Consider the following 25489-nt stretch of genomic DNA (forward strand, 5'->3'; position numbering starts at 1 on the left):
TTTTATTATTTATATTGCTTTTTAATTCGGCTTTGTAGAATAAGTTTTTTAAATGTGGTTTTAGTGTGTATTTATATGTCTTTTACTTGCCTGTGAACCGCCCTGAGTCCCTCGGGAGATAGGGCGGTATATAAATGTGAATAATAATAATAATAATAATAATAATAATAATAATAATAATAATCTTGATCAGCAGTGTTATGTAGCTATTGAGCAGGACAGGTGAGAGCACTGAGCCCTCCCGGCACTCCTCTTGCCCACATCTACGCTCCATTCACAGAGGAGGAGATCTGGCCCAACACAAGGGCCCTGACTCTTAAACCCACCAGCGGTAGAACATGGACAAAGGCATCAAAAGCTTCCCAAGAGATCCAGGATGGCTGCACCACCCCCGTCCTAGCTCCACCAGAGGTCACCAGCAGAAACTCCAAGGCCATCTCAGGACAATCTTCCACTAACCCCTAACAGAACTGGGTTTTGATCATCCATGCCTTCCAGGGAGCCCTGAAGCTGCAGTCTTCTCAACCTCCTTCATGAAAGTTGTTGTTTTGGTCAGAGCTGCAGGTAGAATGGCCCCCTTGAAAGCAGCTCCTTCCTTCTAGGGACTGAGGAATGAGACGGCGCTTCCTCCAAAGTCCAGTGGGGCAAGGATGTCCTCCACAATTTTTTTCTGGCAGTGATCCGGCCTTGTGGGCTCCACCCAGGTTCCAGGATCAATTCTTGGTTCCTCTGCCCTTGTGTTTTTTCCAGCTGGTTTTCCCAGCATGTTTCCTCCTGACCCAATGCCCACTGGGAGGGGAGCGCTTCCTTGCTGGCTAAGCAGAGCTCTCCCCCCCCCTCTGCCCAAAGTTAGAGAAGGAGGTGCTTTCAGGGTCCTCCTTGAAACCCCTCGGAGGGCTGCCTCCATCTGCCTTCTGGTTTTCCTTGCAGAGACGGCCCGGCTCCTCCCTGCCCAGCCCATCAGGCACTGCCAGCTGAATTTCATTGAAGCCTCCTTTCCCCGGAAAAGAAAAGGGGGTGGTGGTGCTCCACTGCAAGGGTGTGTGAAAGGGGAGAGTTGTTAACCGTTGCTCTCCTTCTCTGTGCTCTGAGAAGGGAGGGAGCCCTAGATCCCTGCCAGGGGGAGGGGAGCAATCTCCTCGCCCCATGGATGCAGGTCATAAGCACCTCCGAGATCCCCGAAGTCTCACATCCTGCTCTCCCAGCCCGTCACCAGCATCTTCCCCAGAGTGGAGACTCCGCTTGTGGTACCCAGACTCCGGAGCGCCCCACCCACCCAACATGTGCTCTGTGCCGGCCCCTTAAACGCTTGGGAAGGCGCAGAGGGGGCCTCCTGCACGCAGCCTGACCCCTTTCCCCTAATAGGGGACTCCCGCACAATAGCCTCGCCCCAGGACAACGGCGCCTCCCCGCTGCCTCTTCTCTGTGGCGCCGGCTGCCTTTTCCTCCCAGGCGGCGGGATGTCGGTCTATCGGCCGCCTGGCTATTTCTTGGCTCTCGCAGCTACTGAGGCAGCATCGTTGGTTCTCGCGGGAAGGTAGAGGAGCGGCAAACATGTACAAAGTGCCTCCGGCTTCGGAAAGGCGCCGCTTTCTTTCAGGCAGGGAGGCGCTCTCAGAGCCCGCGCAGCCACAGGCAGTAGGAGCCGGGCCGGGCCGGGCCGAGGAGCGGGGAGGGGGCGCGGTCTGGCGGCGGGGGCGGGCCTGCCTTGCATCTCCGGACCCGGGGCGTGGCCAGGCGGGCTAGAGTGTGTCCTCGGAGGAAAGGCGACAGGGAGGGGGAAGCGCGTGCGTGCGTGCGTGCGGCGGCAGAAGAGACGAAGCAAGGTCCGCGGGCGGACGGAGCAGCAAGGGCGGCATCGAGCCCTTCCAAGCTCGCTCCCCTTGGATGCCGACCCGGGAGGAGGATCGCAGCTACCACATCCAGGTGAGGACGCTGCCCGCTTGCGCGGACCGCCGGGGAAGGCTCTGTCCTCCTTGACGGCTCCACGAGCCCCGCTCCCCCGGCCGCATCCTGTGGGGCGCCAGGGCTCCGAGGCGCGCTTCTCACGCAGAGGAACCCCCGGCCCAGGAGCCCTCCCCGCCCTTCTGCCTCTGCCTTCCACATAGAGCAACCCTTTCCGGGTTGGCCAAAGGGGGTCGCGGGGAGGGGGCAGGGATCGCATCCCGCCGCCCCCGCGTCTCCGGTTAGCTGCTTGCCGGCAGGCGCGCCGGGAAGGTCTGGCTTTCCATTCTGGTGAGGCGGGCGCGGGCTGTCCTATTCGCCCCCCACCCCTTCGCCCCGCCACACCTCAGGCTGGCCGGGAAGCTCCGGCATCGGCTGCCCCACCCAGCGCTCCGGCTCTGGCGCCCGCCATCCTTCTCCACCCGCGCCCGAGCGGGGGGGATGGAGCAGCCCCCAGCGCCGGCCCCTAACTTGCTAAACGGGCTTGCGGAAAACTTCTCGCCCTGTCCCCCTTTCTGAGAGGGGCTAGTAAGTTCCCCGCCAGGCTAGCGAGGTTTTGAGGGTGCAGCTCAGGATGCTGCTTTTGTTGCGTTACTGGGAATTTCCAGGAAGGGCGCTGTGCCTGTATGTGGAAGTTTGCAAGAAATTGGGGTGTGGGTCACAGAGGGCAAAGCTTGCAGATGGTGCTACCAAGCAAGGTCTCTTAAAGTGGGGATGATCAGCGGAGGGGTCTTAATTTTCTCTGTTCTGGATGGTTTACGGGAGACGATTTCTGTCCCGAATTCTTTTGGAGGGGGGTGATTTCCTGTCTGATCCAGCCACTTGGACCTACTCAAAGAATGGGCTCCATAAGTTATGCTGATCTGCACCCTTAATACATTCTGTGATGTGCTTCCCCACGACGACCCTTTTGGAGAGCAGCCTTGACTCTGAGAGGCTGGGTGGCTGCAGGTTTAGCCCCCACCTTCACTGCCCCCCCATTTTCCAGACTTTGCAGGGGGGGGGGCTACCCTCCAGCCCCTCCATCTGCCAAGCCCCAGTTCTAGGCAAAGGGGCCTGCTCAGCTCCAGGAAGAGGATTGCTCAGGTTTTCCTGCCTTGAGACAAGTAACCACCTCTCCCTCCATCTCCTCTCCTGGGAAGCTGCTGCCTCCAACAGGACTCAGCCCTCGAACACCCCATTTGCCTCCCCATGGCCTGGCTGCCTCAGCTATTTTAAGCTGCTTAGGAAGTCTGCCTGGTCTGTTTCCTTCCCTCCAGGATACTTTTTTCCTAGGTGGGGCCGACAGAAAGCTCTGTGACATGTTCAAAGCAGGCTCGGAGGGGGGGGGTGTCTCCCTGGTGGGCTCACTTGTGGTCAGCCTTGGAAGAAATGAGGATGAGTCGGGGACAGACCAACATTGGGGGGCAGGGAGGCAGGATGAATGAGGCCCTTTTCAGGTGAACATTGGGGAGCTCGACTTTGGAAAAAAGCCATGGAGGAAACCAGGTAGCATACCCCCCCCAAAACCATAATTTCCTGGGAAGGAGGAGGGTGAGTAGATCCAGAATTCAGGAAGAGGCTCCCAGACATTGGAGGGGGCCACCACCCCAAGGAGCCCCTCCCTGTGCAAGTAAAGATTCCAGAGCGTTCTTGTGCTGGTCCCAGCAGGGAGATTTGTTCAGATTCCTTTCCCCGCAAAGCTCTGGTGGTTCCGATGAAGGGCACCTCCCTCCCACAGGGGGCATTTCTTTGGGGGGTGCACAGGCAGAGGAGTGGTTTCTCTGTCATCATCCCCCAAAAGGTGCTGCTCCCATCATCTGTAGTGAGTGGAGGCTGGAGAAGGCTGTTAGAGCTCCGGGATCCAATCCAAATAGCAGCCAGGGGTGAGGGTCATCCTTGGGGAAGGAATGCTGTCTGCACTCTGCCTATTGCTCATTGCATATCCTCCGGCTCAGGATCTCCCTGGATCTAATCCAGGCAGGGAGCTTCTGCCCACTGGGATGCCGTCTCTGGGTCTTGGCCTGAGTAGATGGCAGGCAGCCAGAGGGGCCGGTGATATCTTTGGGGTCCTTTCTCATTCCTGACACTGCAGACCCACCAGGCGGGCTCTCTTGCCAGGATCAGTTTGGCCTGCAGTTCCACCATGGAAAGGCCATAGGAACAGGTCCACATTGGCTCTTCCCGGTCCTCCTGGCGCCTCTCGAGCCAAAGGGAGCTGCTCTGCCAGGTCCTTATAACATGTTGGGGTGGGGTTCCAGGGTGAGCCCCAGACAAATAGGGGCGCCCGCCCAGGATGGCCTGGAGAAGATCGCATCCTCCCTTGGCTCCTCTTGGGGAAAGCAGCAAGCAACGCTGTGGACTGGCTAAGAGACAAGGAGGCGGGGTGGGGGGTGCCCACCTATTTTTAGTGTTCTCATAACACCCAAACATGACATGCAGTTTCACACAGACAGCTGTGTATGTAGCTGGGAGAAACTAAAATCCAGTCATCCTGCCCTGTGCCACTACTTCTTCCCTGAGCTGGGCACTGCCCTGGGGTGTGCCTCTGGGCTAGAGGGGAGCGATGGAAAGGGGGCTCGTGACTCCTGGTGGGGCAGCTTCTGCACATGGACCCTAGCACAAGCAGGTGGGCTCACTTGCACAAAAGGCCCAGCTCCCCTTGTTTCTTTGGGGGGGAGTACTGTCTTGTGCAACCACCTCCATTTAATTAGCGGGGTTCAATAGTTGACCAAAAACAGATTGACTCAGGAAGCAGATTGTGCAAATGTAGCCAGCTTTGCATTGGCCCAACCAGAACCTGTTTTGGTCAGAAGCATAGAGCTCGTCCAGCCCTGCCCCGCCCCACCCCTCACACACAAACAGACTGTTCTCTGGTGCAGGAAGCCATAAGCTCTCCTGGGTTGGGACAAGCAGCAGGCAGGCCAGGCAAAGGGCCCCTCCTGTTTCCCCCTCCTCGAGGCTTGGCCTGCTTTGTGGGCTTTTCTGCCATGCTGAGATGAGCTGCCAAGGGCAAGGTTGCCGAAGTTCCTGGACTCTGCCTCCTCCAAGAGATCCCCAGATTCCCTGGATCCTTCTGTCCTGGTCCTGATCACCAGGGACAATCTCTCTCTCTTTCTCTTTTCTAGGCCCACTCTGGGCAAGGAGAGCTGCTCCCTCTCTTGCCCTCCTTGTTCGCCTGGGAATAAATCCCATCTGCTCCCCATCAAGGCCTGCAAACCCTTCAGCCACTTGGGTATGCCAGGCTGCCGGTGGCCGGGGGGGGGGCGGCATTCTGGTGGCAGCTGAGAAAACCCTCTTAGCCAAATGTTTGCCCAGCCCCGGTGCAGCTGGTGCGCTCGATGGGGAAGGGGGAGGAGGGCCGGGATACACACAGCTGTTGAGGGCTCCCCCAAGCCATTCAGGGGCAGCTGCTCGCCTGACGTGGGGGCCCTCCACGTTGCCCTTTTGTTTTCACCAGCTCTAGGCAGCTGTTGCGTGGAAAAGTTTGACTTTGCTAAAAGGCCATCTTTAAACAGGACCTCGTTCCTCCTCCCCACAGACACACTTCCCCTAACCATGTCTATGTCTGGGCCCCTTTGTGTGTCTCCCCAGCGTTCCAGGGGCTTCGCTTTGTGGCCATTGTGTGGGGCACAAGCTCCGCACAAAAGAGACCAGGCTTGGTCTGCACTGTGGGGCAGAGTCCATTTAATGGCCTGGACCATCTGTGAGCTGAGGGATGCCTGCTGGATTTTAGCAGAAACTTTCCTGTAGACTGGAAGAGTTTGCAAAGGCAAAAGGAGGCTGTCCCCTCAGCCCTCGATTACATCTGCCCAGCCAGATTGGCTTTAAGCGGAGTCGGGGGCTCAAGGAAGCCGCACGAGGGGGGCTTTGTGCCCCTCACTGCAGGTCTTCAAGACAGCAACACTGGCAGGGAGCAGGAACACAGGAGGGACAGAGATGGGGTTCTATCTGCTCCCCAACATTGGGGTGCCAGTGAAGCAGCATGCAAACTAAGGGGCCAGGATGCCACCTCTGAAGCCGGCCGCTGTTTCCAGGAGACAGGAGAGGAAGGCAGGGGAGCGTCCAGCTCTTTGCATCTTTTGCATTATCAGAGCGTGACTGAGAGGCCCCCCTCCCCCACCGCATGCAACAGCTCCAAAATGGAATGGGACAAGACCCTCTGCCCCCCACCATCACCACTTATTTGATGGGGATGAGGTGTGGTGGTCCAAACCCAGGCAAGCCTTTCTGGTGGAGTCCAGAGATTGATGTAGGGCTAAAACAGGAGAAAACAGGGACAAAAATAGCTGGGGTGGTTTATTTATTTATTTATTTATTTATTTATTTGATTTCTATACCGCCCTTCTCCCGAAGGACTCAGGGCGGTGTACAGGCAAGAATAAAACAGACGGTACAATATACAAATTTAAAATGCAGTTAAAAAACTTATTTTAAAATTGGCCTGAGAAGTAAAATATATAATAAGCTAAAAAACCCCATTTAAAATTAATTTCTAAGAATTTAAAAATTTGTTAAAATCAATTTAAGCCAGCCCCGCGCGAATAAAAAGATGTGTCTTCAGTTCGCGACGGAATGTCCGAAGGTCAGGTATTTGGCGTAAACCCGGGGGAAGTTCGTTCCAGAGGTGGAGCCCCACAGAAGGACCTTGCCCTGGGGCCGGCCAGCCGACATTGCTTGGCGGACGGCACCCTGAGAAGTCCCTCTCTGTGAGAGCGTACGGGTCGGTGGGAGGCATGTGGTAACAGCAGGCGGTCCCGTAAGTACCCAGGCCCTAAGCCATGGAGCGCTTTAAAGGTAGTAACCAACACCTTAAAGTGCACTCGAAAGGCCACAGGTAGCCAGTGCAGTCTGCGCAGGAGCGGTGTTATATGGGAGCTACGCGGAGCTCCTTCTATCACCCGCGCAGCTGCATTCTGGACTAACTGAAGCCTCCGAGTGCACTTCAAGGGGAGCCCCATGTAGAGAGCATTACAATAATCCAAGCGAGAGGTAACGAGCGCATGAGTGACCGTGCACAAGGCATCCCGATCAAGGAAGGGGCGCAACTGCCGAACCAGGCGAACCTGGTGGAAGGCCCCCCTGGAGACGGCCGTCAAATGATCTTCAAACGACAGCCGTTCATCCAGGAGGACACCTAAGTTGCGCACCCTATCCTTTGGGGCCAATAACTCGCCTCCAACAGTCAGCCGCGGCTGCAGCTGACTGAATCGGGGTGCCGGCATCCACAGCCACTCCGTCTTGGAGGGATTAAGCTTGAGCCTGTTTCTCCCCATCCAGACCCGTACGGCTTCCACACACCGGGACAGCACTGTTACGAGCCATCCCACCCACAATGGGCTGGGAGGTGTCAGAAAGAGAGGAGAGATCAATACTAGAAGCTGCCTTTGGTCCCCAGTTCCCAGGAGGCTGCAGCCCTCTGAGGAGCCTGAGAGAAAAAGTGGGAAGGGTCTCCTCCGCTCAGCAGGTGAACTCTGCTCCCACCTTGCAAGGGTTGGCTGGGCTGTTGTCTCAGGAAGCCAGAGGAGTGGAGCCCAAGGCTAGGCTCTGCCTGTCCCTGGCAGGGCTGCATCTGTGGGGAGCCAATGCCTCGGGGGGGGCTTTTCCTGGGAAGAGCACCTCCTATTAGGGCTTAAAGACATCCGGGGGGCGGGGGTTGCCCCAAGGACTTAGCCACAGCTCAGGGTGAACTTTGGAGCATCTCCGCCCCCTCCCCCCCAGCCAAAGGATATGCCAGCCCCATTTCTGACATCCTGATGAGGAAAGGCCAGCTTGGGATTTCCTGGACAGTCCAGGGAGATACTGGCCACAGGCCGACACTCCTGAGCACCGGAAGGAGAGTCTTACTGAAGCCTGGGCTGTGCATGGCTCCTTCCCTGGAACGCAGCTGGGCTCACCTGCCCTCTCCCACCTCAGGCCTGGCAGGGGTGAGCAATGAACAAACTGCGGCAGAGTCTCCGGCGCAAGAAACCATCCTACGTGCCCGAAGCCAGCCGCCCCCACCAGTGGCAGGCTGATGAAGAGGCGGTGCGTAAGGGGCGCTGCAGCTTCCCGGTGCGGGTGAGTGGCCACCCCTTTCCTTCTTGGGCTGGCCCAGCCCCTTTCCGCAGCCCCATTAAGGCCCTGGTAGTGCCTCTGACCCTTGTGGGCGGGAGGGAGCCCCTTTATTTGTCTTGCAGCAGCCAAAGGGTTCTGATGATTGGGGCTGTGCTGGGTCCCCTCGATTTGTGCTTTTCCTACCAGTGCGGGTGGTCAGATTCTGGGCATCCTGGGCAACCTCACGATGCAGCTCTTGCTGCTCTTTCACTTCTGTGGCACAAAGATCATGTCCTGTCTGCTGACCCCACCCCTTCCTTCCCTTCCTCCCTTCCTCCCTCCCTCCCTCCCTCCCTCCCTCCCCGCAGTACTTGGGCTACGTGGAAGTGGAGGAGTCCCGAGGGATGCAGGTGTGTGAAGAGGCGGTGAAGAAGCTGAAAGCGGTGAGGGTCCAGTTGGCGAGGAGGGGGCTGATACCCAAGGAGAGCTCTGGCCAGACCGGAGGCTGCGCACACATCCCGGGCTCTGAGCAGTGGGAGTTCAGGGGGCTTAAGTCCAGTTTGCGACTTTCTTCTTTGACTTTTTCTTAATTTGGTCTTTTCTGGAGGAGGGGCAGATGGCTGCAGGGTCTTATTGGCCATACAGAATCACAGTTGATGCTGGACCCCCTCAACGCCCAGTGGGACTTCCTGGCCGGGTGGCGGAAGGTTGCATCCAAAAATGCCTGTTTGGTCTTTGGGTGACTCATCAGCAACTTTGCACAAAATATTGCCAGGATTCATCTTCACCCCATCCGTGAAGCTAGTTACTCACCCAGGGATCCAAGTTCCCACAACATGCTTGTTAAGGCTGACCTTTGGCAAACTTAGCATGTTGTGTAAGTGCAAGGGTTAAGTGTGTCCTGCCGTCGCAGTGTACTACAAAACAAAGTTGCTCCTTCTAAAACTTTTTAAAATAATTATTGATGAGTTTTAAGGATTATCTTCAAATCACAAGACTCAAAAGGAGCAGGCAAAATGTATGCTTTGCTCTGTGAAGCTGCCATTTGTCATTTGTCTGAATTCCAGCAGAGGAAGCCGAGGCATTGATTAGTGAAAGATAATTTGATGTACGCAAGCTTTCAAACCATTGTTTTGCAGAGGGGGTGGGCAGGCTTTGGGTGGGTAGGGGCACATCTCCGCTGCTGAATCTCCCAGAAGGTAAAGAGCGTTCCCCCACCCCGCCCCGGGGTGGGAGGGATGGAGATGTTTCCACTGCAAACTGCAGTGTTTATAAATAATGTGCCAACAAAAATAGGCCTGACTAAGAAGGCCTTTTAGTCCTTTGAATAATTTAGCTAATTAATCCGAGGCACAGGTTGCAAGGGGCACTTTGTTTGCTTGCTCTTCATCCAGGAGTCTCATCTCTTCGTTTCTACCCTCACAACCCCCCACCTCCGCCTCTGCTTGGACTGGGGGAGCAAGTTTGCAGGCACAAGGCTTGGTGTGATTCATCCATGTAAAGTGAGGATTCCCTGACACAGGCCCCACCCGCCCAGGAACAAAATTCAATTTGAATCCACATTTCACATCACTAGGCACAAAATTCAGTGGCCTCCACCCTCTTGCCAAGCAGAGCAAAATGACCTGCAGGCTTCTCTCCTGCTCCTCCCCCCAGCCCTCAGTGGGCCTGTTTCTGCCCAGAGGAGTTTGGAGAAGGAGAGAACCTGGGGGCAAGAGGGCTTGGGATGTGGGCCGGCCCTTAGTGGCCCCTGATGATGTGGTCCTACTCTGTGGCCTCCACAGAGCGGCCGCAAAACTGTGAAGTCCGTGCTGTGGGTTTCAGCCGATGGGCTGCGCGTGGTGGACGACAAGACCAAGGTAGGCATCTGGCAGTGGGGAAGGGTAGTGTGCCTGTCCGAGGGTGTCTTGCCTTCAGTGCCCAAAAATTGGTGGCCTTGACCACAGCTGGGCTCCGCTTAAGTGGGAGGAAACCATGCCCCCTTTCGGCCCCTTCCACCCCCCTTCAACCAAAGCCAAGCAGCTGCTCGTGGCAAGGTGGGAGTGGGGGGGACGTCCTTCCTGCTCTGGGTGCAAGCTACAATGATGAAAGTGTCCAGAGCATGTGCAGACTGCTCCCCGCCCCCAGGACCTGATTGTGGACCAGACTATTGAGAAGGTTTCCTTCTGTGCTCCGGATCGCAATTTTGACAAGGCCTTTTCCTATATTTGCCGGGATGGCACCACCCGGCGCTGGATCTGCCACGGCTTCCTAGCCCTGAAGGACTCGGTGAGTGCTGGGTTTCCTCCCTGCCACAAGGGAGGGACGGTCTGCTCCTCCTCCTGGCTCTCTGCCCCAGAGGGAGGGTGGTCCTGAGGAGAAGCTGCCCCATGCCTGGTGGATGGCCAGGATAGCCCCTCATGGATCTGAGAAGGTCTGGTGGATTGCAGGGCTCTTTCCAAACACTGACTTGTCAGTCAACAGGAAACTGAGGCAGACTGTCCCATTCTGGGGTCACCCGTTCTGTCCCTCTCTGGCTCTTCAGTCATCTCTCCAGACCCAGGAAGGGAACGGCACACCCTGTTTTCTAGATCCTTCCCCACCCCCCAGCAGAGCCCCATGTTCACTCGCTTTGCCCCTTTGTGCCAGGGGGAGCGTCTGAGCCATGCCGTGGGCTGCGCCTTTGCTGCCTGCCTGGAGCGCAAGCAGAAGCGTGAGAAAGAATGTGGGGTGACAGCCTCCTTTGATGCCAGCCGCACCAGCTTTGCCCGGGAGGGCTCCTTCCGACTACCAGGTCCCCCGGCACCCACCTCCCGCCCCTCTGGAGCAAGGCCCCCCCAGGATAAGAAAAAAGGTAGGGGGCACCAGGCTATTTGCGTGAGCTGGCACCTCAGGCTGCAAGCCTCGTGCTGGGTTTGCCCCGTTGAAAGGCTTGGAAAGACTGGTGGCTGTGGATGATGGGTCTCTGTCCAGAGAGAGGTGGGGACTACTTCTGGGGGGGGGGCGAGCCAATCTGATTCTCCTTCTCTACTGCCCCTCTCGGCTGTCAGACGAAGGGAGCAGCTTTCTTGTGTTTCCTGAACTCTACAATTGTGGTCTCTTTACTCTCCATCTGTTGGGAACAAGCCGGGATCAAACTGCATTTGTAAGGGTTGACATGATGATTTTCCAAGGACAGAAGCCATTTCGAGAGACTCTGCTCGCTGACCTCCCCCTGGGCCAAGCTTTGCTCCCCCGCGGGGGACAAGGAAGAAGGAAGGGCTTGGCCAGCTGCTGGGGGCACTCCAATGTATAGCAGGGGCTTTGGGGGAGCGGCACCAGCAAGATCCCCGGTTTCTTTCCTCTTTTGCAGCGGAAGCAGCTGCCACCCCCTCAGCCCCAATCCCAGCCCCCACCCAACCCGGCAGCACCTCCCCTCACCAGGGGGCCACTTCCCCAGAGGAGAAGGCGGAGGCTGGGGGAGCACACGCCATCCCGCGCCGCCATGCCCCCCTGGAGCAGCTGGTGCGGCAAGGCTCCTTCCGAGGGTTCCCCACCCTGAGCCAGAACTCCCCCTTCAAAAGGCAGCTCTCCCTCCGCCTCAACGAGCTGCCCTCCACCCTGCAGCGCAAGGGCCACGCAGAGAGCAGCACAGGTGAGGCGGCACTTGGTGCCAGGGAGGGTGGGCAGAAGCTACTGGCCGGAGGGAGGCCAGAGGGGCTCTCCGGTCCAGGGGAGAAAGGGGCAGAAGGAAAAGTGCGGGGGAGGGAAACAGATGCCCCAAGCGACCAATTGCATTGAAAGCGGGACTTCTCCCTCCTTCTCTTCTGCCAGTCTTCGAGGTGGAGGCAGCCCCCAGCAGGGACTCGGATGGCATCTCAGCTCTCTGCACTCAGATTGACACTTCACTCGCCCAGCCGGCTGGAGAGCCCCCCGCAGCCCTCATGTCTGCAGAAGGGGACAGCACAGGTACAACCAGAAGGCCCACTTCCCCTGTGCTGCGGGTGGTTGGGTGGAGCTTTGGAGGCCTGTTTGTGAGGGTCTCTGACCTTTGTATTGCTGTCTTCTCAGGACCCCCTTCCTCATGGAATGACCCCCAAGCCAACCCCCTGTTCCAGCCGGGACACAAGAGGACCCCCTCGGAGGCAGAGCGCTGGCTGGAAGAGGTTGCCAAGGCTGCCAAGGCTCAACAGCATCAGCAGGTGCCCTTGGCTGCCCCCCTGCCTCTGCCTGGCTTTCCTCTGAGCTACGAGGCAGCCCCCATCCCCGCAGGCATCTTCACGTCTCCCCACATGCCCCCCACCTTTGTGCCTGTGGGCACTGCCTACATGCCTGCATTGCCCTTCCCTGCCATCCCCAGTGTGCCCGTGGTGGGCATCACGCCCTCCCAAATGGTGACCAATGCCTTCTGCTCCGCCACACAGGCTCCTGTTACAAATTTGGGGGTCAAGGCCAGCCCCTTCCCTCAGGCCCTCCTGGATCCCCCTCGGCTCAAAGCCAATGGGACTATCTGGCCCTCCAAGCAAAGCCCCCCAGGTATTTCTGCCCCCCACTCCGAGCCCCCTGACCCCTTTGAAGCCCAGTGGGCTGCCCTAGAGTCCAAGGCTCCCACTGCTGCCTCCAACCCCTTTTCTGGTGACCGGCAGAAAACCTTTGAAATAGAATTGTGATCCCAATTTTTAAGGTTCCCCCTTAGCACCCCATCTTGCTAGGCTAGCTTGTCTAAATCTTGGGGTGGGGAGAGCTGGCTGGGAGCAGCACTTCGAAAAGCAGCCAGTGGGGACCGGGAGAGCTGCCCCCAAGCAATGGGGGGAGCCACTCAGGAGCTGAGAACGAGTGGCCGGTTGGAAACCAGGGTAAGCAAGCGGCCTTCCAGGCCTGCTGCAGCCTCCAGAGAGCAGGGGAAGGAGGGGGGGGGTTTCTGTTCTCTCTCCCCTCCCTTGTGCAGCAGCAGCACCAGAGTCCTTTTTTTTGGGGGGGGTGCCCCACTCTGTGCATGGCAGGCCCCCTCCTCCTTGGGCAGCTGTCCTCTCCTCTTCCCAAAAGGGGGGGCATCTTTGTGGAGCTGCTGGGGAGGTTCTGGGCGCCTCTACTCCCCCCACCCAGGCTGCCTGTGGTTTGGCCTGAAGCTACGAAGGAGGCTCCTTTCTCTCCAGAGGCAGAGGGACCCTTCCTCAGGCTGAGGTTCTGATATGTGATGCACATGGGGGACAAACAGGGTTAGAGTTAGGGTAGTACAACACCCCCCCCATTGGATTATTGGGAAATCCATGATCTTTTTGTTGGGGGGGGGAGACAAGGGGAGGAACTGGCTTTCCTCTCCAAAACTTAAATGGTGGGGGGTGGGGTTGGTAGAATGGTTATTGCAGAAGAGGTGCCCCCCCTCCTCTGTTTTGGCTAGGGTAGAGAAAAGTTCTTCAGATTAATCTTTTTACATGTTCCCAATGTTGGGTCTGGCAGGTACTAGTGCTCAAATTGCAGCGGGAGGGGAGGGGAGGACATTCCCGTACATTTCAGGTTGATGCCTGGCCTTGAGAGGCTCCCCTGGCTTTGCCTCAGTAATCCAAGCATGGGGAGTGGGAGGTGGGGAAGAATCCCTCCAAGATGTAAAGGCTTGGGAAGAATCTCTTTCTTGGGGGACTTCAGGGTCACTGTTCCAGAACAATAAGGCTGAGGGTTTCCCACAAGGCACCGCAAGGGTGATCTGGGAGGGGCAGCCGAGGGAGGACTGGGGTGGGGGGTGTTCCTTCTCTAGTGGGAGAGCCGACTTCAGGCAGGCTCTTGAAAGCAGCTGCCTCCCCCACCCCACCCCACCCCTGCAGCTGCCTGGCTGAAAGGCAGCAGCCCCTCCCACATGGCTCCTTGGCCTCCTCACCCTCCCCCCCTCAAAAGCAGAACCATGTTGCTTTTCCCCCACCCCCACCTTGGGCGAGCAGAGAAGACAAAAGTTGAGGAACAATGCTTCTCCTGACCAGACTGCCTGGAGGTTTCCAAAAATGGCAGAGGGTGTTATTTTTTATCTTATTTTGAAACTTTTTGTATTAAAGAATCCCACCTATTTGTATTATACAATAAATAACAGAGCCAGTAATATAATACTGTACTGCAAAGCTTTTATGGGGGGGGGGGTTGAAGGGGGCAGAGGAGGGACACCTTGAGCCTCTCAGCACAAGAAACAAATGTGGGGAGGGGGCTTCTTGGCTTGGGCCCTTTTGCAGCCTCTGCAGTCCTGTCGGATACTTTATGGGGATGAACCAGGAAGGTGAAGCATTGGTGCCTGCAGGCTACGCAACTGGGATTTTGGTGCCGCCATGACCAATTTTCTGGGTTGGTGTGCCAGGAGATATTCTGCTGGAAACTGATGGTGGCAGCTGGTGTTGCTCCTGCCAACGATGCCCACAAACGTGGCTGGGAGCCTATCGCATGCTCAGCCAGGCACTGGTTTCTCAGGCCTGGCCCCTTACTCATTTTAACAACGTGTTACGACCCTCCCGCAGGGGCAGGCGCAACACAGCAGGCGGGGGGTGGGGCGTCGCCTTTGAATCTGTAGTTTTAGCGCAATTCGAACCCGAGGCAGGTGGCTGCGGGCGGCAAGGCCTCAAGGCAACAGCCCCGGGACCTCGCTAGGCCGCCTTAAGAGCACCCCGAGCGCAGAAATCCCGTTTCTCTGCTGAGCGGCGCGGACGAAGGAAGAGCGAAACCGCCAAGCGGAGGGGCGGCCAGGCAGGAGAAGCCCCTTCACGTGCGGGGCGGCCGAACGGCTCGTGGGGCTCTCGGAAGGCAGAGCGCGCCAGTCGCCTTTTGCAAACAGATGCCGGCGGGCGCCTGGCCCGTCGCCTCGGTTCCCACCCAGACCTCCGCCTCTGCCCCGCCCTCCAAAAAAACTTGCAGGGCTCTTGTACGAACCTCGCAAAGGGAGGAACTGGCAGCCACTGGGAAGGAGGGGCAATGCCCGCCGCCGGGACTCTTTTGCCCAGCGGAGGGGGGGTAGGTGGGCGGCGGCATTCCTTGAAGAAGTCGGAGGGCGGATCCTGCTGGTCCCATGAAGCGGGGCTGCCGGTCAGGCCTTCGCCCGGAGGCCAAGGCGCTTCTCTGCGCCCACGCAAACGACGGAGCGGCAGGAGGGGCGCTGCTCTGCCCACCGACTTGGCCTCGCGGATTAGCGACCGGCGGTGGGGGGGCGAGGTTTTGCCCCGGCCTCCAACCCATAGCGGATCGTCGCGAGACGTGAAGGGCCAGAAGAGGGGCGGTTGGAGTACCCCCCCCCCATGCGGATCCTTCGAGGGCATTTCCAGCTCAGTTGAGTGGAACGCCCCCTCCCCGGCGACCCGTTCTTCGTCCGGACGAAAGGGGACGGAGGAAAGCGGGTGGGGGTCGCCTAGCGGGGGAGAAACTGCGAGGCTGCACGACCGGAAAAGCGCTGCGGGTCCCGCTCGACCCCAGATCTTTATGCCTGGAAGCGCTCTGCACATGCTCGGGAGCACCCTCTCGGTTCCGGAGCCAGGGACGGTGACTTAGTTTAACTCCTGTAGCCTGCGCCTACTAGGTGTTGCCGCTGCCGATTCGGCCTCCCTCTCTTGCGGTCGCCCCAGCAAGCCCGGATTGCGGTCTTGGCGGCCGAGAGCCCCGCCCGCCCGAGCCGCTCCTCGGAAGCCGCGCTGCAACCGGCAAGGAAGGGCGGCTTCTTGCAGCAATGCCATTTACAGTGAGATTAATCCCTCTCCCGTTTTTTTAATATCCCCAACCAATCCTCCCTCCCTGTGGAGGTGGATCTCCCAGCTGTCAAACGCATGGTCTTCTGGGAGTTGTAGTCCTCCTGTGACATGCCTGCTTCCTATCCCCAGTGGGTAAAGCACTTGCAAAGGAAGGAGGGGAAAAATATTAATGCCAAAAAAGTGTCTGTGCGTGTGTATGTGGAGAAGTCTTCTGTAAGACCGAGACTACATTCCCCATGGTGCACCGGGCTCAAAGGAGCTGGACTGTGATTGGCCCCCCTTGCTGCAAGCTGCTCGAGAATGAATAAAATTGTACAGTATATTCCGATGTGAGAGGTAAAAAAGGGGGGGCTGGGAAAAAGAAAAAGAAAGAGAGAAAAGAAAGGGGGATCTGTGGTTTCTCCCACCAGCCCAGCCAGGCTGGGTGAGGCATTTTCTCCCGTATCAAAATGGCCACAGCTGTGCACAAGTCTATCAAATGGTGAGTGCCCCACATCTGGGGGGTGGCACGATTCCCCGGCAGGCACGAGGGGCAAGGATGCAAAATGGGGGGAGGGAGATGACTGGAGTCTCCCTCCCCTCACGCGGCGGGGGCTTAGCCGTTCCGGCAGCTGTTCTTGGCGAGAGGAGGTGGAGGAGGGAGGGGGCAGATGGGGGGGCGAGAGGCTCGGTCTGCCTGGTGGCTGGCAGTACAGATGGGCACGGGGAGGGCACTTGGGGCTGGGAGAGGTGGGCAGGCATCTGAAAGAGGCCTCCGCGGGGATGTGACTGCGCGTTCGGCGGATCGGCACCACCGTGGGCTGGTCTCGGTGTCCTTCCCGGTGTCCCGCGTGGAGGTCTGTAGGCACGCATGTTGCAGGAGGGCCAGCGGTACAGGTGTGCCCGAGGAAACAGGTGCCGGGGCTCTCCCCAACAAGACGCGACGGCCAATCCAAGCAGCAGGCGGCCCGGCTGCCGGGGTGGGGTCCGCTACCGCTCTTTCCCCCATTGTTCGGTGCCGGACTTGCTCAGCCTCCCCGTGGGAGGAACTGAAGGCATTCCGCACCCCCGTCCCCTCCTGGGCCGAGCTAGCAGATGGGCAGAAGCCAGTCTGATGCCATGTCCCAGCTGGTGCCTTCGAGCCGAGACGCTGCCAGGCCAGGAACAAAGTCCCCGGATCCCCTCTGGGGAGGGGTCTCTCGGGCTGGTTTCCCAGGGGAGGGGACTCTTCCAGGGGCAAATGGTCTCCTCCTCACCCTTTGGTCCTGGACCAGCCGTGGCCATCGCCTCTTCCTCTTGGGGACCAGCTCTGTTTTTCCTGGACGGTGGGAGGGGACGTGGGGTCCCATGCCCTGCCGCCTCTAGGGGCACGGACTCTCTCCATGCTGCAGCCGGCGGTGGCCTTCTCCAGCTCCCTGGACCCGCTTTCTCGGCTCTCGACAGCTTTTGACCCGAGGGCTGCTGTGTGAGCCGCGGCGGGAGCGTGTTGGCTAAGGGCCGGGCTTTCTTTTGCAGCCTGGGCGAGGATTTCTACCGAGAAGCCATCGAGCACTGCCGTAGTTACAACGCCCGCCTGTGCGCCGAGCGCAGCATGCGCCTGCCATTCCTGGACTCGCAGACAGGGGTCGCTCAGAACAACTGCTACATCTGGATGGAGAAGACCCACCGGGGCCCAGGTGCGGACATGCCCGCTGGGCACTGTACGTAATGCTTACCCTCCCCCAGGGACCACAAAAGCCGAGTGCCTAGTTGTGGGGAGGAGAGAGAAGCACACACTCCGACTTCATGAGGATTAGGAGCCTGAAACTGATGTGCAGAGAGGCCCATAGGTGGGCATCCCCCCCCCCGGGGGGGGTGTCAGTTCTTCCTGAGTTCCCTGGGCATCAGGACAGGCTGAGTTCAATGGTGGAATAAGAACAGAGAGAAACACAGCCTGCCTTTAAAGCACTCCCCTCATGCCAAACGCCATGCCAGGAGGGCACGGCAACCCATTTACTTTCAGCTTCCTCCAGGATTCCATGAGGCTGCTCCACTTCAGAGCCCTGGCAGAGCTGAGACTCCTCTGCCAACCTTCAGATGCCAGGGGAGGGAGGCTTGCCCTCCCTACTTTCCCTGCCAAGTTCAGGAAAGATTGTGGGCGTCTCTCCTGCAGGCCTGGCACCCGGTCAGATCTACACCTATCCAGCTCGCTGCTGGCGGAAGAGACGGCGGTTGAACATCCTGGAGGACCCACGGCTGCGGCCCTGTGAGTTCAAGATTGGTAAGGAGCTGGGGGGCAAGGGGGGTGGAGAGCATTGCCCTGGGCGGGTGCTGTATCTCAAGTGCAGCCCCCTTGCAAATAATGGCTGCTGGGATTCTGGAGACTTCAGAGTGGCAAAAGATGCCAGTTGCCAACCAAGTAAAACGGACCCGATTCGGGCCGTGGCTAAATGGGAACTCTGGAAAGACTAGATCAGAATTTGGCTTTGAATCATGATTTATGGAAAGATGCTTGCTGGGTAAGTGGGCAGCCTTGCTTAGCAGTGGTGGGCAGATTATTTAGTTATTAAAAAAAATTACGGAGGTGCCAGAAGGAGCACTGGTCACCAAACAAAATTAAAGCAGCTGGGTGAGGAGACCATTGAAAACAGTTCCCTTCCTGACAACATTAACTCTTTCCGGCCTGTGGAATTGCTGCCTGCAGTCTCTGGCCTCCCAGCTTGCACAGGTTGAGGTGATCCTCAGCTTGCAAAGCCCTGGACTAGCCATGGGCAGGAGATTCCAGCTTGAGTGGGGGCAGGACAAAACTGCTTTCCCCCTCAGGTTAAGCTTTAGGGAACAGGTGTGTGTGTGAGGAGGAGGATGCCCTTACCTCGGAAGAGGAAGGGGCCAGAGGCAGGAGGCCTGGGGAGGGAGAATGAGCAGGAGCCTTGCACTGCTCTGTAGGTTCTGGGTGCGAACTACTATGGCAGGTGTTACTCTGGGACGAAGCATTTCCCTGGCAGGAAGCAGCAGCTGGGGCCGGTGGAGGGGAGGGAGGCGATAGTGCCACAAGGAAGACCAGAGGAGGGGCTCCTGTCTGACCCATCCTCCGCTTTCCCCCTCAGATTGTGAGCCTCCCCTGAAGAAGGAGGCCTCTCTCCCAGAAGGGCCTGTCCTGGAGGCCCTGCTCTGTGCCGAGACGGGAGATAAGAAGCCGGAGCTGAAGGAGGAAGAGCTGATCTTAGACTGCCCGGTGAGGGAGGGGGAGGGCCAGGGTCCCCCCCCTCGGGCCTCAGGATGAGGGAAGAATCTGGACGGTCTCCTTGCTGTCCGTCCCCCAGCTTCCTGGTTTGAGTGTCCGCAGGCCCTTCAGCTGAGCCTCCCCAGGGTCTGGGAGGGTGGTGGCCTCTGATGCACTCCCTCCACTTTCTCATAGAAGGCTCCTCTTGGCGAATTTCTGCACGATTTGGATCCTGAAGATCTGGAGGAGGATATCCCCCGGCGGAAGAACAAGGCCAAGAACAAGGTGAGGCCAGCTTCTGCTGGGCAGCAGGGGGTGAGGTGGGGGGGTGTCTGGGGCATCTTTGGCTGACAAGAGAAATACATCGGGCATAAGAAGCCTGAGCTTTGCCCCCCACATGCTTCAGAGCCACTAAATTTGCCTTGACCAGCTCACGAAACCCAACACGTTTTCTACATCTTAGAAAAATATGATCTTCACCAATGAGAAAGCTGGAGAGAAAAAGATCACTTGATTTCCTACTGTTTTCAGGCAGGGTCGAAAGAGAGACCCTAATCCATCAATCGCAGTTGTTTGCTGGGATAATTGGCAGAACTTCCAGCAACAGAGGCAGTCTAGCTCCAGGCTTTCCAATCAGGAGGTGGTGGGCTTCCTCAGGGCCTCTCACTGGCTGCTTGGGGAGGGACAACCTGACCGAAAGGGGCTACCTTAGTCCGAGGCCTTCCGCCATAGCTGCCTTTGGGGCTCTTGGATCCTGGGGGTGTCCTTGGCTGCCAGCCTGGCCAAGGTGGGAGGGCCTCCACCAGAGGGGCTCCTGGCCAGCAGTCACCTTGGAGGCCTCTGCCAGCCATGGCAGCCCCTGAGTTCCTGCCTCCTCACAGCGGGTGGCACATCAGATGGCAGCTGCCCCCAGGCAAAGACCCACAGTGGGGAGGTGGAGCAAAGAATAGTGGGGAAGAGGGACAAGGAAGAATGGGGGGGGGATCCAGAGCCCCTTTGTTTGGCACAGACCCCTGGAGAGCAGCCAGGGGAATTCTGGCACGGTTCCAGCAGTTCCAAGGCGAAAGCCTTGGGTTGTGTGGAGGGCTCAGCGAGAAACAGAGAGTGGGGTCCATCTCTGATCTGCGCCCCCACTAGAGTTGCTCCCAGTCACCCATGAAACTCAAAGCAAAATGCCAGAAAACAAAATAGGTCATTTTGTTTAGGGTACAGAATTGATTCAAATCGCATCAGTTGTGTCAGAAGCTGAAAGCACAGTGACCAGAAGGGGGCAAGGAGCCTCTGGCCAAAAAGCAGGGAGGGTGACAGCACAGCTGAAGGTGGGGGGGGAGGGACCCCCCTAAAAACTCAGAGACGCTTGTGCAGGGAGGGTCTACAGTGTGTCTCCTCTTTCCCCACAGATCACCCACCAGTGCTCATGAGGTCTAGAAAGTTGCCTCCATTTAAGAGTCCTGGGAGTGTCTCACTGCCTTTCTTCCCCACACAGGCCTATGGGATTGGAGGGTTGCGGAAGAGGCCAGAGACGGCCCTGATGGAGGACCGGGACAAGCCCTACGTGTGTGACAGTGAGTGTGGCTTCCTTCTGGGAGGGTTGGGGATGATTTCTGTGCTGAGGCTGGGGGGGGGTGTTATGTGGGGCCTCTCCCACCGGGCTGACTTCCGCCATGAGCCCCCATGTCCACCTGATGTCCCTGATTAGAGGCTGTAGGGGAAGGAAGGGGGAGTGGGCTCAGGGCGGCCAGGAGAATGACCCTGTAGGGCCTTCTGGGGGATAGGGGGCACCGTTGGCAGCCTCCCAAAACCACCTGGGGGAGAGGAGAAGCCTGCAATTTCCAGGATGACAGAGAAGCTGGGGAACCTTGGGGTGCCATCCAGGTCAGCCTTTGGGGTGCTTCCTCAGCAATTTTCTGGTCTTTTCAGTCTGCGGAAAACGCTACAAGAACCGCCCTGGACTCAGCTACCACTACACGCACACACACTTGGCGGAAGAGGAAGGTGAGGAGGGCCCGGAGCGGCATACCCTGCCCTTCCACCGCAAGAACAACCACAAACGTGAGTGCTGTTCCCCCACCCTACCGCCCTTTGTGCCAGGGTTGCAGCCTGCCTGTAGCCTCTTGAGCGGGGGAGCCAGCCTGGGGTGGGTGTGCTAAGGCAAGGCCAGGATGCAGCTTCCCAAATCAGGTTTAAAGGATGGGAGAGTCTCCCAGGGAGCCCCCAGAGGGATAGCAGCACAACTCTTAGGGAAGGGGCTACAATCTGCAGCCCCTGCCTTGTATGGGGAAGCTCTCAGCTCAGGGCCTGCCAGAGTTCCCAGCCACCCAGGAAAGCCCCTGACCCAATCTCCATCCCTGCTGCCCTTCTTTCCTTGCCTTGAAGGGGGCGGAGGTCCCAGCCTCCTTTGCTAGATGTTTCACAGGCCTTCCTCTGGGGGAAACGCCCTAGACGCCACCCCACCCACAAAGGAAAACATCCCGCACCCCAATGGAGCAGCAATTGCTGTCTTCTGCGAAAGAGCAGCAACTGGAGGTTTGGGGCTGGGGGGAGGGCTCTGGGTTCCCAAGGTTGGCACATTCCAGACAGGCACCTCACCCTCCCAGAAAGTCCCCCCTCCCTGCTTATCCACCACTGAGGGAAGGCTCCGCTCTGAGAATCTCCCACCCTGATGCAGTTGCCATGGAAACACGGTGGGCGAACTTGGCAGGTGGAAGATTTCCAGCTTGGCCTTATCCAAGAGTGGGGGGGACTGGTCTGGGGGAGACTGAGGCTGGTTGGGGAATGGGAGCTGGAAAGGCAAGGGGGCAGGGAGGGGGGGCATTCATGTTTGCACACATATGCACATGGAAACCTCTGCCTCCCCAGGAAAGCTTGGGGGCTGAGTGTGCAAAGAGATGCCTGTACAGTTTCAGAACAGAGCTCAGGTTTTTCGGCTTGTCTGTATGTCTGTCTGTCTGTCTGTGCGTGTGTGTGGATGAATTTCAGGGAAGGGAGAGGCCGGATGGGGCAGAAGAGGAAGGACTCTTCCTCTGAGAAGGCTGCAAAAATGGGACCCCATTCCTTTTGGGGAGGAGGGGGACATGGAAAGTCTCTGCAAGGGGGCGCGCCGGATGAAGCCCTCTCCAGATCCCTTCCCCAGACCTGAGGGAAAGAGGCCTCCCCCTCCCTAACAAAGACATCCCCTCCCCGGTCTTGGTGGTTGCCATGGAGATACCAGCGCCGTCGCTGGAATAGTCTGCATAAAGCGCAGGGAGGTTGGGGGAAGGGGCTATTTGGAGCCGCCGTCCCTGGAGAAAAGGGGCCGGGGGCCTGCTGGGTCCCCCCCCCTCGACCGAGTCCTGCCTTTCTCTCCCCCAGCGCCGGTTGCAGAGTCGCTTGCTCGCTCGCACCGCCTGGGCTGCTTTTCGCCGAAAACTACCTCCCCCCGCCCCGCGCCCCAGTTCTTCCCCAAAGCAGTTCGGCCGCTCCTTCGGGAGATCCGCTTCCTTGCTCGCTCACCTGCTTGTCCCGACAGGCCAGAGGTCCGGAGAAGGCAAACGCCCCTCCCAGGCTTGGTTCCCCGATTCAAATAAAATATATTCCTTTATTTTTTCTTTTCTATGCTTATTTCCCTCTTTTCCCTTTCTTCTTGCCATTTCTGGCTTTCTCTAGAATTTTACAAAGAACTGAACTGGGTCCCAGAGAACCAGCGCAGGCACACAGGTAAATCCCACAACAGTGCTGAGAGGTTGAAGGCGTGGGAACGTGGGGTCTGTCTGGGACCCCCGTGTGGCCTCCCCTCCCCTGTCCCTCAGGGGCTTCTCTAGAATTGTGGGGAGGGTGGGAGGAAGCGCAGCCCCACCTGTCTGTCCTGTGGTCAAAGTCTCAGTTTGGGATCAGCCTCCCAACTGTTCGTGATCCTCTGAAAAGCGGCAGGGAAGGGGAGCATTTTCGCAGCCATGCAGGCGGCTTCCATGAGGCAGCTGCGCGATTGCTGTCTTTTGTGATGTGCCCACCTACCGATGCAGGCTGCCTGAGGAGTGCCTGGGTGGCAGCTCCTGGCAGAAACCTGAGCTGAGTGCGGAGGGGGGAGGGTGTCTGTTCCCTTTGGGTCCCTCTAGTGCACAGCCAGGTGCTTGCTATGCACCCGGGCGAGGTCCCCTAACTAACCAACCTCATTGTACATATGTTATGCACTGACAATAAAGATTTGAACTGAATTGAAGGGGGGAGCGCGGGAGGCCAGAGCAAGCCTCTTCCAGCCCCGGGAGAGCCGTTTGGGAGTGAGCAAGTGAGCGCGCTTGTGGCAGGCTGGATGTGGCAACCCCCCCTCGGCGTGTGTGTGTGTGTGTGTGTGTGAAGACAGAAGGGCGTGTGGGTCCACCCCTGATTTCGAACTCTCCTTGCTGTTTTGCAGCTAAGAAAGCTCCGGATGGGACAGTCATACCAAATGGTTATTGTGATTTCTGTCTAGGCGGCTCCAAGAAGACTGGCTGCCCAGAGGACTTAATCTCCTGTGCTGATTGTGGACGCTCAGGTGAGCCGGGTCAGCCTCTGGCCAAATGGCACCTGTGGGCATGATGCAGCCATAGAGTTTGGGGTCTCCGGGGGACCCATGAACCCAAAACTTTGCTCCCCCTTTTTTGAGGGAGGGAATAGAGTGGCAGTTGGGAATTTGGTGGCTACACACAGCACAATGAATGAGGATTGCTAAAGCCCTGCCAGGGCTGGCATGTTTGTGGCTTGGCCCAATACTTTTATTGGGTACACGATAGGATGTATTTTCTGAATCCTCCTTGCCACTGATCAATAACCAAGTGAAGCCAGTTGTGTGGATGCCCAGCCAGCAGAGTCCTTTTTGCCCAGTGGCAGGACCCACCTGTGGCTCAGAGGCACCACCTGAACATGAGAGGGGGGCATCCCTGGTCCATGCAGGTGCCTTAAGGTCTTTTGATGGCGGAGTGTGGAAAAAGCTGCAGGGCCTGGCTTGTTAGTTGTAGGACGGCTGGAGCTTTGGGTTTTGTGTGTGCAAGGCCAGGGGTCCCCATCCATTCTGCTTCGGTCCTTCCCCAAAGCTCTTCCAGCTTCCCCTGCTGGACGGCTGGCCCTTGGAGGCCATTCCGGAGGGGAGCCCAGCCTCGCAGGTCGAGCCTTGGAGGCAGCTGCCCACCTCAGGGGCTGTTGGTTCTTCCCACCCCCAGGGCACCCGTCGTGCCTGCAGTTCACGGTGAACATGACGGCCGCTGTGCGGACCTATCGCTGGCAATGCATCGAGTGCAAAAGCTGCAGCCTCTGTGGCACTTCAGAAAATGACGTATGTGAGCTGTTGCTGGACAGCAAACGTGGCTCCTCCGCTCCCCCTGCAGGGTTGCCTGGAGCTCCCCACCTTGGCCTGCCAAAAGCGTGGCCCTTTCCTAGGCCAGTGGCAGGCTGTCAGGGCAGCTATGGGGGGGAGGGTTGCTTCCCCCACCCCTTGGAGCAGGGTACCGGATGCGCCTCTCAGAGGCGGTCCCTTCTTCCGCCCCCCAGGATCAGTTGCTCTTCTGCGATGACTGTGACCGCGGCTATCACATGTACTGCCTGAGTCCACCGATGGCTGAACCCCCTGAAGGTAAGGAACCGCCAGCCGGGCAGGGCAGGGCAGGGCAGGGCAGGGAGGGGACTCCCTCTGCAGAGGCCAGGCTGTGACCCCCAGCTACTTTGGCTTGCAGGGAGCTGGAGCTGCCATCTGTGCCTGAGGCAGCTGAAAGAGAAAGCCTCTGCCTACATCACCCTGACCTAGGCTGCAGCCTCAAGGCCCCCCCTCCCCGCCAGCCTCAAGGCCTCCCCAGGGGCTGGAATTGTACTGCAGGCCATACCCGGGAGCAATGCAGGACCTCCACCCGTGACTAAGAGGAGCATCGAGGTCTGGCACCCAAAATGTTGATGGGGCTCCTGCAGTGGGGTCTGGCACTTGCCACCTCCTGGCTCCACCTAGGCCACCCCAATGGGGACAGTCCACACAAAGCCATATGCCGGGGGGGGGGCAGAGACCAGCCCCTCTGCCCTGGTTGTGGGGGGGGGGGTGAAGCTCCATCCTCCAGACGGATGCATGTGATGAAATTGTTTGCCTTTGCTTGCAAGTCCAGAGGCTGGCTACCTGGAGGGGAGGGGGGGCGTCCTGGCTGTGGACCGTCTTCCTGCCCATGGGAGCAACTTGCAAGGCCTTTGACCAGCCGGCGGGACTGGGGTTGGGCTGGGGGAGGGAGAGCCAAGAGCAATGGGGGGTGGTAACCACTAAGCTGTTGCAAGGCTGGGGGTGTGTGTGTCTCTTTATGATTTTAAAGGTGGGGGGAGAAGAAAGTTTTAAAAGGGCAGCCTTGAAATAGGGTGGGTGAGCTACTCCAGGGACAAGCGCCTGGGAGTAGCCAGAGGCCTGTGGGGGCCTTGCCCTGCCAACCTCTTGTGTACCTGTGTTGTTCCGTTGCCTGCAATTTTTGTGTGCTTGGATTGTTATGTACATTAAATGTGGTCAGAATCGCTGCCTTCGCCTCTCTCTGCCCCACTTGCAACAATGGGAGGGCAAATACTGGCCGGGGATGGCTATCGGAAGGACGGTAGCCCCTTCCCGGCCTCGGTCAGGGTCTCCCAGTCACCCTGACAATGGAGCACCCGAGCATTGGGCCCCTCTAGGAGCTGAGGTTAGAGGGGATCCCCCCTCCCA

At 58.3% G+C, this 25489-nt stretch overlaps 2 protein-coding genes across 14 annotated transcripts; both read left to right on the forward strand.

The window, feature by feature from the left end:
- Positions 1-1748: 1748 nt before the first annotated feature.
- Positions 1749-13953, forward strand: NUMBL (NUMB like endocytic adaptor protein). 2 transcript variants are annotated; one of them, XM_058195640.1, is made up of 10 exons: positions 1749-1926; positions 7204-7390; positions 7840-7983; positions 8328-8402; positions 9744-9818; positions 10087-10227; positions 10588-10792; positions 11291-11572; positions 11752-11886; positions 11989-13953. In XM_058195640.1, the coding sequence occupies exons 3-10, from the start codon at positions 7858-7860 to the stop codon at positions 12585-12587; spliced, it is 1638 nt and encodes a 545-aa protein (XP_058051623.1). In that variant the 5' UTR covers positions 1749-1926; positions 7204-7390; positions 7840-7857; the 3' UTR covers positions 12588-13953. The 2 variants fall into 2 exon arrangements, with proteins under 2 accessions (XP_058051623.1, XP_058051621.1); XM_058195638.1 differs by lacking the exon at positions 7204-7390 and having other exon boundaries at positions 11989-13952.
- Positions 13954-15076: 1123 nt separating this feature from the next.
- Positions 15077-25308, forward strand: DPF1 (double PHD fingers 1). 12 transcript variants are annotated; one of them, XM_058195655.1, is made up of 12 exons: positions 15077-15216; positions 17127-17311; positions 17764-17871; positions 18698-18825; positions 19009-19098; positions 20300-20378; positions 20734-20865; positions 22459-22509; positions 23204-23323; positions 23988-24100; positions 24316-24397; positions 24498-25308. In XM_058195655.1, the coding sequence occupies exons 2-12, from the start codon at positions 17203-17205 to the stop codon at positions 24566-24568; spliced, it is 1083 nt and encodes a 360-aa protein (XP_058051638.1). In that variant the 5' UTR covers positions 15077-15216; positions 17127-17202; the 3' UTR covers positions 24569-25308. The 12 variants fall into 12 exon arrangements, with proteins under 12 accessions (XP_058051638.1, XP_058051629.1, XP_058051636.1 ...); XM_058195646.1 differs by lacking the exon at positions 15077-15216 and adding an exon at positions 15223-16113; XM_058195653.1 differs by lacking the exon at positions 15077-15216 and adding an exon at positions 15223-16113 and having other exon boundaries at positions 23261-23323.
- Positions 25309-25489: the final 181 nt, after the last annotated feature.

This window comes from Ahaetulla prasina, chromosome 10, assembly GCF_028640845.1.
Source record: "Ahaetulla prasina isolate Xishuangbanna chromosome 10, ASM2864084v1, whole genome shotgun sequence".
Lineage (NCBI taxonomy): Eukaryota > Metazoa > Chordata > Lepidosauria > Squamata > Colubridae > Ahaetulla > Ahaetulla prasina.